The sequence below is a fragment of the Lampetra fluviatilis genome, chromosome 25 (assembly GCF_964198595.1).
Source record: "Lampetra fluviatilis chromosome 25, kcLamFluv1.1, whole genome shotgun sequence".
In the NCBI taxonomy this organism is placed as follows: Eukaryota; Metazoa; Chordata; class Hyperoartia; order Petromyzontiformes; family Petromyzontidae; genus Lampetra; species Lampetra fluviatilis.
Genome location: NC_136299.1, coordinates 2,048,474 through 2,063,824, shown reverse-complemented (window position 1 = coordinate 2,063,824; position 15,351 = coordinate 2,048,474). Strand labels below are relative to the sequence as shown.

Below are 15,351 nucleotides of genomic sequence, written 5' to 3'. Positions count from 1 at the left end.
ACGCAACAACGGGGCAGCTTGAGAAGTGACAGATAATCTGTGGACGTCTTCGTTCTTTGACGCAGATTAGAGGTACGCATTAATGTTAGATACAAATTACGTAAAGAAAACGAAACATCAAACGATACATTTGCAAAAAAATGTGCATTCTCGCGCAAATGGTTGCCGCATTCCAATCATCATCGGCCACGATCAGTCCACTGCTGGATGAAGGCCTGCCCAAGCCATCGCCATCTCTCGCTGCTCTCCATTGTAATGGTCCACAACTGGCGCCTTCACGCAGGCCGATTTCATCGCTCCATCTCCTCGGTAGTGGTGCTGTTGGGGCGCGCCCCGTGCATCCTGCCTGGCGCACACACACATAGGGTTGGATCGCAGACCCAGGCAGGGCATGCACGAGGGGAAGGGGGGCACCCAATCTGAGCGATTTAGTGAAAACCCCCACTTCCAAACAATGCAGAATGTCTCCGCAGAGTGGCACGACCCCCGGACATTTCTGGATCAATCCACAGACACATTCCTTTCCATCAACACAGGCTCAGTACAACAGCTGGCGTGCATTGTACACGCGCCCGTAGGAAGCTTTCCACAATCGCACGATGACTCCAGCAGAAGCTGGATATCACCACAACCCCCTAGGGAGCAAGGCCAGTTGTGCTTACACCAGCCAGTAGTGTGCTCGTTTCAGAAGTTGAACTTCGCCTTCCGCCTCCCCCACCAGGGTTACCTAAGCGCGCGTTGCTTATATCAGAAGTGCGCTTATCGAAGGCGTGCTTAAATGTAGCTGCCACTGTTTTGGGAAGCATTCCTACAACAGCGGAGCGAGAGCGGCGGGAGCCCATCGTGGGGAGGATCGGCCGGGTCACATCCACGTGTTGGGGTCACCACGTGTTGGGGTCACCACGTGTTGGGGTCACCACGTGCTGGGGTGTCACGTGTTGGGGTGTCACGTGTTGGGGTGTCACCACGTGTTGAGTTGTCACCACGTGTTGGGGTCACCACGTGTTGGGGTCACCACGTGTTGGGGTGTCACGTGTTGGGGTCACCACGTGTTGGGGTGTCACCACGTGTTGGGGTCACCACGTGTTGGGGTGTCACCACGTGTTGGGGTCACCACGTGTTGGGGTCACCACGTGTTGGGGTGTCACCACGTGTTGGGATCACCACGTGTTGGGGTGTCACGTGTTGGGGTGTCACGTGTTGGGGTCACCACGTGTTGGGGTCACCACGTGTTGGGGTGTCACGTGTTGGGGTGTCACGTGTTGGGGTCACCACGTGTTGGGGTCACCACGTGTTGGGGGGTCACCACGTGTTGGGGTGTCACGTGTTGGGGTCACCACGTGTTGGGGTCACCACGTGTTGGGGGGTCACCACGTGTTGGGGTGTCACGTGTTGGGGTCACCACGTGTTGGGGTCACCACGTGTTGGGGGGTCACCACGTGTTGGGGGGTCACCACGTGTTGGGGTGTCACGTGTTGGGGTCACCACGTGTTGGGGTGTCACGTGTTGGGGGGTCACGTGTTGGGGTGTCACGTGTTGGGGTCGCCGCGTGTTGGGGTGCCACCACGTGTTGGGGTCACCACGTGTTGGGGTGTCACGTGTTGGGGTGTCACCACGTGTTGGGGTCACCACGTGTTGGGGTGTCGCGATGCCCGTGTGCATTGCTCAGCGCACGCGGACAGCGAAATTTGATTTGTGGAGAGACGGCGACCACAACCACCGCCAATTCAGCCTCCGCAATGGATGCGCATCACCAATGCGTCAAATCCACCGCCACCTCAAATTAAACCCGCGCGCTAAATCGACCCGGCGAGTGTTCGGCTTTTGAGACGCGAGTTGTGATGTTGCTGCATCCGTCTCTAATCCCCCCCGCAGAGGAAGGCCTGTACTTCCTCAAGATTCTCATTCCGAGCTATGCAGCGGGCTCCATCATCGGCAAAGGTGGGCAGACGATCGTGCAGCTGCAGAAGGACAGTGGCGCCACCATCAAACTCTCCAAGTCCAAGGACTTCTACCCTGGTGAGTCTCTCCGACGTCCAACGGTGGCCAGGGGACTCCAATTCGCGTGTTCGCCGCACGTCACAGAGATTCGCGGTTCGACTCGGGACGGCCGCCCTGGTTAGAAACGCGCATTGAGATCGTTATACATTTCCACGTGATAAGCCGCTTTGTTGAGCTGTCATTTGTGGCCAGGTCGCTTCTGAAAATTAAGTTAATACCTCAGTGGGCCTTAGTTTCATTTGTATGTTTTTGGATGATTTGTTTACCTCTATTGTACTTTGCATTACTAAAGTGTTTTTGTATTGTTTGTGGTTGTAAGGTTCTGATCCGCCCCTACTGAACATCTGTAAAAAGAGCTAATCGGATTCCTCCTGCAGTATAAGTAAATATTTAAGGGGAAAAAATATATTCTGAATGATGTGGTGTGTGTTAACCGGAAAAAGAAACACGCGGCCCGTCCGCTTCGCGGAGTGCACATTGAAAGACTCCGTCGCCGCATTTGCAAGAGTAGGCCATCACTGTGTGCCGGGGTCATGGTCCAAACGTGGCACGCAAAAAAATTACACCGCCAAATTACTCTATCGAGATTATACGCAGCAATCGACGACCCCTAACTGCCAAACCCTTCTGGAAAAGAGTCTCGAGACCCAGTGAACCTTTCCTGGGTAAACAGGCACAATGATAATGATGATATTCTTGGTTCTTTCGGTTTCACACCTGATGATGATTGCTTGTGTTGCAGTCGAAACGTCGTGAGAATTTTTATTGTTTTATATTTACATTATTTTATTATTTCCCTTCTACGTGACTTTACCGAAAGAACCAAGAATATGAATCCCTGCAGTCACGAAAGCTTTAAATCAAAATAATGATTATGTTAATGCATATTTGTCTTCGAAAGCATTTCTCAAAACATCCCGGAGGTAATGTGCACCTTGGCCAGCGGCGATCTCGTCCGTCCCGCCTCCACCTCCGATTAGCACTGTTGGCTTCGTACGGTGCAAAAGAAGTTCAACATACACACAAGGACATACAGATCGTCGGTTCACACCACAGCAACTAGATTTCGGTATCTGAGTGCAAAGATTTCGGTAAAGTCACGTAGATGAAAAATACAAATAAAAATAATAAAATGAAAATAACTCAATTAAATCACGACGTTTCGGAGGCAACACAAGCTTCCGTCTTCAGGTGGAACCGTCACAGCACGCTTGCTGTATCAAGTATCAAGTAAGATACAGCAATCGTGCTGTGACGGTTCCACCTGAAGACGGAGGCTTGTGTTGCCTCCGAAACCTCGTGATTTTTATTTTATTTTTATTTTACTTTTATTAATTTTAATTTTTTACTTACGTGACTTTACCGAAAAAACCTAAGAATATAGTTATTTTCAGTTTTTTTTTCATCTATACGTGACTTTACCGAAATAACCAAATAGTATGGAGCCTTGCAGTCACGAAAACTTCAAATCTGGATATTGGTGACGTCTGGACCGGTGTGGGACATTATTATGTCAGGGCACATGTCAATAGCGTGACCCCCTTTGCCACCGTAGATCAACACCTTGGACATATTCCTCAGTCAGTCGCGGATCTATCATCAGCACTGTGCAGTATCCCGTGACCAATTCAACACAATGCAGTACCACCGCCAGGTATCGGTGCAAAACAATTAATGGCGCTCGAACAACGGTACTGGACTGTCCAGGTCAAATCCAGACAGGTGGCAACCCTACACGTGGTGGGGTCTTGGCTGGCAACTGGTCCTGTCAGGCACTGAGCCAGGCCTTGCTCCCTTGCTAAACTCAACTATTTTTATTTTATTTTACTTGGTAAGGCCCACTGAGCTGTATAGCTTTTTCTTTCATAAGTGACCTGGCCACAAACGATAGCTCAACGAAGTGGTGCATCATTCGGAAATTTGTAACAGCCAATTACAGTACGATAAACGCGTGTTGATTCTAAATGTGGAAGGGAAAACCGGAGGACGTGGAGAAAAATCCACGCATCCACAGGCAGAGAGAATATACAGACTCCAAATATACAGCAGGCGTCAGGGTCGGAATCGAACCCACGACCACCTACATACCAGGCCAGGGAGTTAACATTTCGCCACCGTGATGCTCATGGTGTGTGGAAGTCATTGACCTTCCTGTTCTATTGCAAACGGACCGACCCACTGTTATTATCACGTGGCAATGAGGCTTGACACAAATCAGCTCGTGTGTGTGTGTAGGTACTCGGTGGATTGTGATATCGCGTGATCGTGAGAGTTGGCGGAGGCTTAGGAAAGGCCTTCATACAGACGTCGATTGACCGTGGCTGATGATCGAGGCTTCAAAAGAGATCTGGCAGATATTTGGTGAAACGTTTTGAGCGTCACGCTCTTTAAGACAAATGACCATTGACCATTGATCTCGCGTCGGGCAGAGCACTTTGCTGAAATGGGAACTTTCCCCATTTGCCAAAACAGCTGTGACAAAACAAACTCTTAACGGAATGCATACCACCAAAATAATAATTAGCGTCATCGTGGAGTGTATAATTACCAAAATAAAGGCTCATACAATTGTCCCCTTCGTGTGTATATATATATAACTCTGTCTCTTCATACATTCAAGCAAAAAATATATTTCCTAAAAAAAAACCGATCGGCTTTTTGGGAGTGATACTATCAGCAGCATTAAGTCAGTCCAAGCGAAACTCTGGAGCGGTTTTGACATGCTGTCATCAGCAGAGCCAGGCTTGCTTGCATCAATGCTGCTGAACTGCCAGACGGTTACGGGCAAGGACCCCCCCTCCCCCCTCCTCTTTAAGACACGGATACCGCTACAGTCCAGCGGCCCCCAACCTTTGTGGCACCAGGGACCGGTTTCGTGGAAGACAATTTTTTCACGGATCGGGGTGGGGGGGTCATCATTGGGTCTTTCCCCCTTTTCAAAGAAGCTCTCCAGCGACGTTTGTTTTTTACCCATGTTGGCTACTAGGGATTAGCAGCTTGTGGGCTCACCAACACTGTGACAAGTGCGCAGTGCAGGAAAGAGGCGCGGATGTAAGTGGTAAATAATAAAACAATGGGGGCGGCCACGCGCGGACTCACCGCTCTCACCTCCTGCTGTTGTGCGGCCCGGTTCCTAACAGGCCACGGTCCGGTACCGGTCCGCGGCCCGGGGGTTGGGGACCCCTGCCGTACACAATATTGCATACAGTGGCGGACGTGAAAAGCCTGCTGAACCGAACTAATCGGTGGTAAATCAAGGACAATAGCAACGTGTCCCCATGCCACGTGAGCCATCACACGCACCGCATCAGATTGGCGTATTGAGTCACTCCACAAATGGCCACGTTTGAACGGGGGGCAGGGGGGCAGGGAGGGGGGGTCGTTCGCCCCCCCGCCGCCCCGCCATGGACCTGGCGTGCCGACCGGCCACTCCGTCCCTCCACGAAGTGGTGCACCAGCGCTATTTTTTGCTCCGCGAATGTCTCCCGATCCTTCCCCGCTCAGCTGTTTACCTTGGGGAACGGCTCGAGAGCGAGCGAGAGAGCGAGAGAGCGAGGGCACGGGACGGACCCCCTCCGCTGGCGCGCCTTGTTTGGTAGCGAGTGGCGTTGCCCCCCGCCCGCGTGGCCCGTCCGGCCGCGTGGAAATGTTGTTATAATTTATCCGTGAGGATTCGTGGCATTTCGCCTTTGCGTTTAGGAGCCGCTCAAAAATAGCCCTCTGCAGTGGACATAGGGTAGGGTTTTTTTTAGGTTTGTTTGAACGTTTACATTTGATGCTATTTCTTTTACGTTATTACATCCGAGTGAACATGCAACGTTGTGTCAATGTTGGGCTAACGATGGCACGTGGTTGGAAGCGTTGGACCCACGTCACTGCTGGCAGAAGGGCCTCCACTAGAAGTAGCTCTGCAGAGTCCCTCTCTAGCGGGTACTTGGCCTACTCTTCCACACCAGCCAAGCATCTTGTAGTAGGTGGCATATCCACACTTTATCCGACCGTGACTGTGGTGTACCCACTTATACCGGGACATCTGTGAAGAAGAGCTTCATAGATTTCGATTTAAAGCTTTCGTGACTGCAGGGATTCATCTTGGTTCGTTCGGTAAAGTCACGTAGAAGGGAAGTAATAAAATAATATTATGTTTTATTTTTATTATTGTATTACTTCCCTTCTACGTAACTTCACCGAAAGAACCAAGAAGAAGAGCTTCATAGCTCATCGGATCCCTCCTCCTCCAGTCTAAATAAAGATTCCGATTCTGATATACCGCGAGCATAGGCCGAGTTTGACTTCTATATTTGTGTGCGGCGGGGTTGGGAAGGAATTCACATTAGGAATCGCGGGTGCATATAATTAATAAAAAAAACATGGAATGTTAATTGTAAACTACTGGAAAAAAATGGTGTCCAGTTTGGTGGGGGGGGGGGGGGCGTTGTCCCCCCCCCGTGCCCTCCAAACTGCGCCCATGACCTGACCACGAGGTGGGGGGGGGGGGGTGAATGTTAATGTTAGAGGATCAAACTGAACCGGCGACCTCCAATCACGAGTTTACTACTTTCAAAAGAAACCACCCCCCCCCCCAACAAAACTTGCAATCGTGCACCCAAGGTGCCCAACGCAGAGTGCGACCGCTCGCACGGAGTAAACAGGCAGAGCGCTGGCGCGGGATGTGGCCGTGCCGCCTCGCCACGCGGAACAGCCGCCGGCGTCTCTGCCTCCCTCTGCCTTGCTCGCTCGCTCGCTGGGACGGGGCAGCCCACGGCAGCAGAAGAAACAAAAACCGGACCTGGCTCCGGTTGCGCCGTTGGCAGCTGACTCCCAATTAGTCGTCGGCGTTCCCGCAGAGCCGGCCGTTATTCCCCCCCCCAAGCCTGCCCCCCCTCCCATACCCACCCCGGAAAGTTAATTAGCGGAGCGTCTTCTCGAATAACAATCTGACAGATGCTCTCGCAAAAAGTTGAGCGTTTTTTTGGGGCCGACCGTGCAGCAGTACGGCGGAGTTGGTTTGGCTTTCTTTCAATGTCCACTTCGCTGGATTTTTAAAAAAATGCGTAAGATTCCTCGCGAATACAATGATCCGTATTTGTGTTTGGGCGAGGCCACGTGGTGGTTCCATGCCACAAATCTTGTGGAGGGTTAACAATGAGTGAACATTTTTTGGGGATAAAACGACCACAAGTCCTAACCCAAAAAAAACTAATATGAATCACTGGGATTATTTGTAATCCCTCCCAATGACTTTGTATTCATCCGTACACTTCATTCCTTTCATCCGAGTGGAAGAGTGCGGATAAAACACAGATAATTGGACTGAGATTGCTGCCACTCCTGCATCGCTGCTCTTCTTATACCCGCACGAAGATGCGGACAATGGGAAGACGCCGGGACATACTTCCTAGCATCCGGCTTCCGTGAAGTCCGTTGGACAAGCTCAGCGGATACGAATTGATGATTTTGCAAAGGAATTTCTGGGTTAGTAGTCACAGCAACGAGTTCTAGTTGACTGCCATACACAGTAGCAGATGATCATGATGATGATTTACATAATGCTGAAGACAATTATTTGCCATGCACAGTAGCAGCTGGCCATGATGACTAAAATTATGCTGAAGACAATGATTTTGCCATCCATAGTAAGAGCTCAATAAGATGATTAATATCATGCTGAAGACAATGATTTTGCCATCTACAGTACCAGCTGATCATGACGATTAACATCATTCTGAAGACAATGATTTTGCCATCCATAGTAGCAGCTGATCATCATGAATGCTGAAGAAAATGATTTTGATTCTGAAGATGACAATGACGATGGGTGCTACTGATGCTGCCCCAGGAGATCAATGCCGCCTTGTGTGCTGTGTGCAGCCACCCACAATGAAGATGCTGACCGTGATGATGATATGCCCAGCCGTGCTACTGCGGCGACTGCGTTTGTTTTAGGGCTGTAGTAAATGTCTGATTTGTGCCTTTGATCTTCGGCGCAATTATCCGTGTCATAATCACAGTGGTCGCTCCGATACGCACCTTTGACCTACACAGTGCTGCTTCTGCTGGAGATGCAACTACTTCACGTTTCACATTGCGTTTGATGTGTCACGTGTGACGATGAAATGCCCATGCCAAATGTCACGGTCGAATTCTCCTTTCCCACTCCTCCAAGCGTGCAGGGGACTTCGCAAGCCTTAAGACAAAACCACACAGACACGCGGACAAAACATACACACTGCAAAGATCCCCTGTATAGCCTTAACAGACTGTTGGGGCAAGTGCTGTTCGCGAGAAGCGCCTATAAAGGCCGGCACAGCACACGAGGAGATGGGTGGGTGGCAACCACGCCCGGCCGCCTTTGTCTCCCTGGTGGCGATATTTACTACACACCGCACCAGTTACTCATTTTAGTCCGAGTCGACCTAGGGGAGGCCTTGGAACGGTTCAGAAATCGTCACTGACACAGACTGCGTGCATGCACAAATTGAATACAGACACGTGGACGGGCAGGTTATAATATATTATTGCATGTTTACCGTACGAGTGGGAAAACTCTTTCAAGATTAGAGTATTTGGCTGCTATAAATTCCCACGTGATAAGCCACTTCATTAGGCTATCACTTGGGGTCAGGCCGCTTCAGTGGGCATTTACCTGGTTAAATAAACAAAGTTTAGATAGAGGGAAGACTGGCGTGGCAGACTCCGCTACACCAGATGGTCTCCGCACCTTCGATTGGCACGGTTGGGGGCCACGTACGGCGCGAAAGAAGTTCAACACAAAGTACATTCACACGTGCAAACAGCAGCTCCGCGGACGTGCGCGGTGCCAACAGAGGGCCACTAGGTCACAAAGTCGGCAGACACCACCAACACCAATCCCCGCCATTCACTACTAAGTGACGATTACGTCACCACGGCGCCTGTGCCAGGCTAGGTGCACTTTGAGGCTCTCACGTGAAGTGTCGAAGGCTCGCTGACAGGAGGTCTCTGGACAGACCCAGCAGGTGCCATGGGTTGGCTGACTGAGATGACCGGTAGATGCATCATCAGCTTGTGCCCCTTACTGTACCAACTCACTTTATTTTAGCGGCCATGGCGCTCCGCTCGTTGTTGTGAGCGTCCCTCCTCCGCCCTCCGTCGTTGTTGCTGGAGGGCGACTGCCTCCAACTGCCCAGTAGCAGCAGCCTTCACGAGCCTCCTCCAGCCACGACCACCACCACCGTCGTTCCACGACCGACCCTTTCAAGTCATCACAGGGAAACGTTCAAATCATTAAAATATTCTCAAATAAATTTTTTGCAAAGCTAAAAAACCCATCGCCCTCCGCTGAAGGGTGCCGTGGATATATCCACCGTGTAGTGCATTTAATAATTTGTATATTTACTTTGACACAATTCTCCGAATCCCTATCACCGGGGACTCTAAATACGCACGTGGGGTTGGATTTGTATTCAGATTGGACGGTGCGTGCCCCCTTCCCTCTGTCCCTGGCTACTCAATCGCCATCTCGCCCACCCCCCCAACCGCACGAGGAGGAGCCGGGGGCACCGCGCGCGAGTGGCCAGCAGGGGTTTTGTGAGGTTTCCCGACGGTGGCGTGTGCGTTATGGTCGCCCACCACCCTTCCCAGCGTGTAGACCACATCGCGCAGTGGCGCTGTGTTTATCGAAGCTGTGCGGCAAGAGAGCATACCGCAACAATGCTGGTACCAGGTTTCGGCGCAAATCAATTCCCGCCATCCGAAATGCAAATTCCCAGATTGCCATCGACGCAGCCCTGCCATGACAAGATATACCACTTACTTTGTCACCACCTAAGAGACTATATTGTACACAATACTGTAATAAGAGTTCCACACAATACCGTTCCACACAATACCGGTACCCGGATCATTGGGGGTGGCACGTGCCCCCCCAATGATCCAATCGAAATCCCTAATTTCGATCGGATCATTGCGGTTTATTAGTAGTAAATCGGCATTTTGCGACCCCCACTGCCACTGTGTAGCATATTATTATGTGCTAGGGACTCTATGAGATGATAGGACAATAGTCTAATTGGCACGCGTCGAATAAAAAGCAACAACTCCTCTATCATTTTTCGTTGCTGGAGGGGTTGCCCCCCTCTACCTGAAAATCCTGGCTCCGCTATTGGGTATATATCAATTCCTTCCGCCCGAAAGCAGATGCCAATTCCCAGACTGGCCGTGTCAAACCCAGACAGATGGTGGCATCGCTCGAGGTGTGGGAGTTGCTGCTGTGCTCGCTACAGGAACAGCACCGATTGATCGATACCCCCCTTCGTGAGACACCTCTCACAACTCTCCCGTCCCCCCACACAGTCTCTCGCCAAAATACCACGATCATCATTCTCTTCCTCTTCTGCTGCTGCTGCCTGCAGTACATCTTTACTCTCCGCGGAAAGACCTCTTCATCCCTTCCTCGTCGTAACTTAAAATGTCATCGTCGTCAATCTATTCTCTTTGTGTTTTCCTCTCTTTCAGATTACTTCCATTTTTCCCCGAACAACAACAAACAAGAACAACGACGCTTTTAAATAATAGCTCGTTAATTTGTCGGCCTTAACGCAGCGGTGGGCTGGTGGGCCGCATATCTTTGGTGGTGGCCGGAGAGGGGTGAAGGGTGAGGTGTTTGGGCCCGTCCCCTGTAACCACCTGCTTGGACCAGCAGCTTCTCACTGGCTAGCCACGCTTTGCCCGCGCGATGCAGTTTTTTGTTTGTCTGCGCCTCGTGCACGCGTGCGCTCTCACGAGGTGCCCACGCCACCGCGTGCGTGCGTCTCCCCGCCCGCAGGTACCACGGAGCGAGTGGCGCTCATCCAGGGCGCCCCGGACTCCCTCAACGGGGTGCACTGCTTCATCGCCGACAAGATCCGCGAGATGCCCACCGCCGGCGGCAAGTCGGAGGCCATCAGCATCTTGCAGCCGCAGACGACCGTCAACCCTGACCGCATGAAGCAGGTTTCTTCCTGACCGCACCGCACCTGGAGCTCAAGCCGCGTTCCCACCGCACGCGGTCGCTCGTCACGAGTCGCGGCCGTTCGTCATCGCGTCGGCCGCTCTCACTCGGCCCCAAGCCGCCACCGCCGCCTCTGACGATCCGCGCGACGCATCGATCCATCCAGCACCGCCTTGTTGCACACACGAACTGACTTCATCGCTCTGTCTCCTGGGTGGACGTCCTCTCGTGGACTTGAACCCATCCCGCAATCGTTCTTGGCCATCGTCCATCATCCCTTCTAGCTACGTGTCACGCCCAAGCCAACTTAACTTTTCCGTGCGGTTCGAATGATACCATTCACCTAATCCGTGCGTTCCGTCTTCTGTCTTCCAATTACGATGCGCGCGTCTCTCCACGCTCCCGCACACCTTTTTATTGTTTCTATATTTGCAGTCATGACTGCGTTTCTGAATACGTCGCAGCAGGTAAAACACACCAACGTGAAGCTCTCTTTTGTGGGCGCATTGCTGAGTTACTTTCCATTGTCAAGCTCAACCTCACAGAAGCACTCTGTTTAACAAGCGACATCATCGCTCGTTAAATACAGCTGGAACACAGATCCCAAAGCAATGTCCCTTTTCTTGAACGCTCACGACGATAATTCTCAGGCAAGATGACGCGACATTACAAATTATAATAGTGAGAGGGTTACTCTAACCCGCCCTGGGATTGACCGCTCTATTATCTGCATCGCAGAAACAATCCGGAAACCATGCTCGTATTGGGTGGCCTCCGAAGACGAGGAAGCTCTGCGGCCGTCTGGAACGCTCTTCCGATGTTAGGAAGCCACTGGAGCTATGCACTTTTAAATCTAGATTCAAAACTCATTTTCTTACGACCGCTTTTTGTGCTAGGTTTGTTGTCCTTCCCCCGCACCTCCGATTAGCGCGGTTGGCTACATATGGCACGAAAGAAATTCAACATACATACATATGATAATAAGGTTTTTCCCTTTTTTATGGCGACAAAACAGGTGTTAAGATGTTAAAACACCAAACTGAAACCTTTTACAAGGAATCATGTCTGCATTAACCACAATGCTTGTGGTCAGAATGCAAACAAAAAACAATACTCTGATAATATATGCATTGTCCTTTAAACTGATTGGTCCACACCAGAGACAGCTTTCTTTTGAGCCTCGTCTCAAACGGTGTTAGACCAGAGAACGCCAAAAGGCGTACAGCCCAAAGACAATGCACTATCAGAGTAATGAGAGCTCGGGGTGAGCATCTACATCTCCTTTGCCAGTACCAAAATATGATAATAGGTTTTTCCCCTTTTTTCTGGCAACAAAACAGGTGTTAAGATGTTAAAACACCAAACTTAAACAGACATATGTTTAAATCCTAAATTTCAACCCCGGTTTCATTTTAAGGATGAATTTACTTTGTGGTTTGTGAATGTTTAATTTGTTTGGCATATTCATATACAAATTGTCCTTGACAGCAGCCCTAACACAACCAGATACCAGCCGCATTCGAATGCAAGCCTGAGATCTGTGCATCACGATATAAAACTAAAATATAAATACATAAAATTAGCCACTCTGTTTTTTGTGCACGTGACTAATCCTTGCAGTATCTTGTTCACAAAATGCGTTGGTTGTCACGAAGAACAACTGTCGATCTTCCTCTGTTTTTTTTCCTGTTTTTGTCAGGCAAAGATCTTGGTCCCAAACAGCACCGCTGGCCTCATCATCGGTAAAGGTGGCGCAACGGTGAAGGCCATCATGGAGGCATCTGGCTCCTGGGTGCAGCTTTCTCAAAAACCAGAGGGCATCAACCTCCAGGAGCGCGTCATCACGGTCAGCGGTGAGGCCGAGCAAAACCAGAAGGCCATTGAGCTGATCCTGCAGAAGATCCAGGAAGATCCACAGAGCAGTAGCTGCCTCAATATTTCTTACTGCAACCTGTCGGGTCCCGTCGCCAATTCAAACCCGACGGGGTCGCCGTACGCGAACGCGGCGGAGATGCTGCCCGGCTCGGCGATGGCCGCCGGTCTGCTGGGCCAAACCAACCTGGCCACGGTGGCCGCCTTCCCCACCCTCGTGTCGGGCTTCAACGGCAACGACCTGGTTGCCATCTCCTCGGCACTCAACACACTGGCCAGCTACGGCTACAACCTAAACCCTCTGGGCCTAGGGGTCAGCCCCGCCGGGGCGACCGGCATGCTCGCCGCGGCGGCCTCGAGCTCCAACCCCGCCGCCGCCGCCGCGGCGAACCTGCTGGCCAGCTACGCGAACGAGGTGGCCGGGGTGGGGCCCGGCTCTGCGCACTTCCCCCTGGGGGGGCTTTCCGCGTCCGCCCTCACCAACGGATATTTCGCGTCGTCGCCCCTGACGGCGGGCGCCATTCTCACCGCGGAGAAATCGTCGGAGGCGAACAAGGACATGATCGAGATCGCCGTCCCCGAGAATCTGGTCGGTGCCATCCTCGGCAAAGGCGGAAAGACGCTGGTGGAATACCAAGAACTGACGGGGGCGCGCATCCAGATCTCCAAGAAAGGAGAGTTTATCCCTGGGACGCGTAACCGGAAGGTGACGATCACGGGGACAACCGCCTCGACGCATGCCGCTCAGTATCTCATCACGCAGCGCATCACGTACGAGCAAGGCGTCCGGGCTAGCAACCCGCAGAAAATCGGTTAGGCTCGCCTGCTATTCTTATGACCAACAAGTTAATGCAACGGTAAAAAAAACAACCTTGACTGATTCAGTTTTGGGGGAGGGGGTGGGGGGTAGTAGATGGGTGGAGGAGGGTTTCTGTCCAAATGAACAGATACTGTTCAATAATTCATTTCATCATCAGTTTCATCTTTAAGATACATTTTACTTCATCGTTTGTGAATGTTTATTTTTGTTTGGCATATTCATATATTTCTGCTGACCTCAAAAGTGTTACTTTTCACAATTTTAATTTTGAAACTGCGTTGATTAAGACTTGCTTGGGCGGATCAGTGATTACAATTTTATTTTATAACTGAAAAATATATATATTTGCCTAAATATGACAAATGTTAAACGCGTGCAGTCGCTGTTGCATTTAGAGTTTATGTTGTGAGCCAAGTGACTTTAAGTATCAGGATACAATTAGTCCCCATTTCTGTGACAATCACGTGACACACCTGCTCCGTAAAAGCGCTGTAAATACTGGCGGTGATGAAGCAAGCCCCCATTTATGGCTGAAGGGCTCACGCCTCTGAATGTCTATCAAGTTGAATGTTACATTTGTAGAAATGCGATTTCCTTCCTTTTATGTTTTGTCATTCCTTGTTTTTAATATTGTGTACAAAATAATTAACTTAATTTATAAAAAAAGAATAACAAATTTGATTATTACTTTAAACTACACATTTATTATCGCAGTTAGATGTTTGTATTTCTTTATAAGAAAAACAAAGGTTACTTTATGATTAACGGTGTCTAAATACCGTTAAACGAGCAATGCATTTCAACTTCAGGAATTATTTAAATTCCCTTGACTCATTAATTGGAATGTTGCAATTATGCTTCAGCCTTGGGAAAACCCGAAATGACGGCCACTCTCCGCCACATCCACACCTAGCCACGTGGCCTCACACACCCCAATTCGCACATTCATAGCTGTCTGCTCTGCAATGTATAGAAAATATAAAAAGTTTCACACAAGATTTTATATTTAAAATGAAAAAAGCCGCAGGGTCGTGCATTAAATGAGGAAAGCCAAAAAAGTGATCAAATCTCGATGCTTAACCGAGCGATCGGGGCAGTATTCATTTCCATTGGATGGCCGAGCTAGAGTTGTAAATTCCACATTCCCATGGAGGGTGATGGGTTGTCATTTCCTCCGAAGGGCAACCGATGCTGTACAAAAAGAGTGGTGCTCAAACATTACCGCATTAATATTAACGCCAAACTAATCCATGGGTCACTCATTTTACTGGTGCATGCAAACATTGCATTCGATGTCTGGTTGTATATCTGTTAGATTAATTATCAAACCACAGTGTACTGGAAACATTCAGTGTCCCCATTATCTTGGCTGGGAATACACCAGAAGCTAGCGTATAATATCAAATTGTGCAGAGTAAGCTCCAACAAATACAATTCGATTTTGAAAGGATAAATGATCGGTGTGAATAATAATCCCCTTTAATTTTTTTTTCTTTCTCCAAGAGCCCAAAGTCCCCCCAGTTCTGTGGAGTTTATTTTTATTGTTAAAAGTGCCGGGTAATCTGCCGTTATCAATCATAAGTCAGTTGATGGAAAATCCGACTCCCATTAGTCATTCGTCTCCACCAAGCTGCTTCAGCCATGCTAATCGACTCATCACCAGGCTTTTTCTCATGCAAATTTCACA

The 15,351-nt window shown here is 50.0% G+C and overlaps 1 protein-coding gene across 1 annotated transcript in view; it reads left to right on the top strand.

Annotated features, from left to right (window-relative positions):
• NOVA1 (NOVA alternative splicing regulator 1) overlaps positions 1-13,754 on the top strand; it is a 38,307-nt gene extending 24,553 nt beyond the window's left edge. Inside the window, exons 2-4 of the mRNA XM_078868000.1 lie at positions 1,876-2,019; positions 10,808-10,974; positions 12,672-13,754. Coding sequence (XP_078724126.1) covers positions 1,876-2,019; positions 10,808-10,974; positions 12,672-13,661 — 1,301 coding nt within the window. The 3' untranslated portion in view covers positions 13,662-13,754. The remainder of the gene's footprint in view (positions 1-1,875; positions 2,020-10,807; positions 10,975-12,671) is intronic.
• Positions 13,755-15,351: the final 1,597 nt, after the last annotated feature.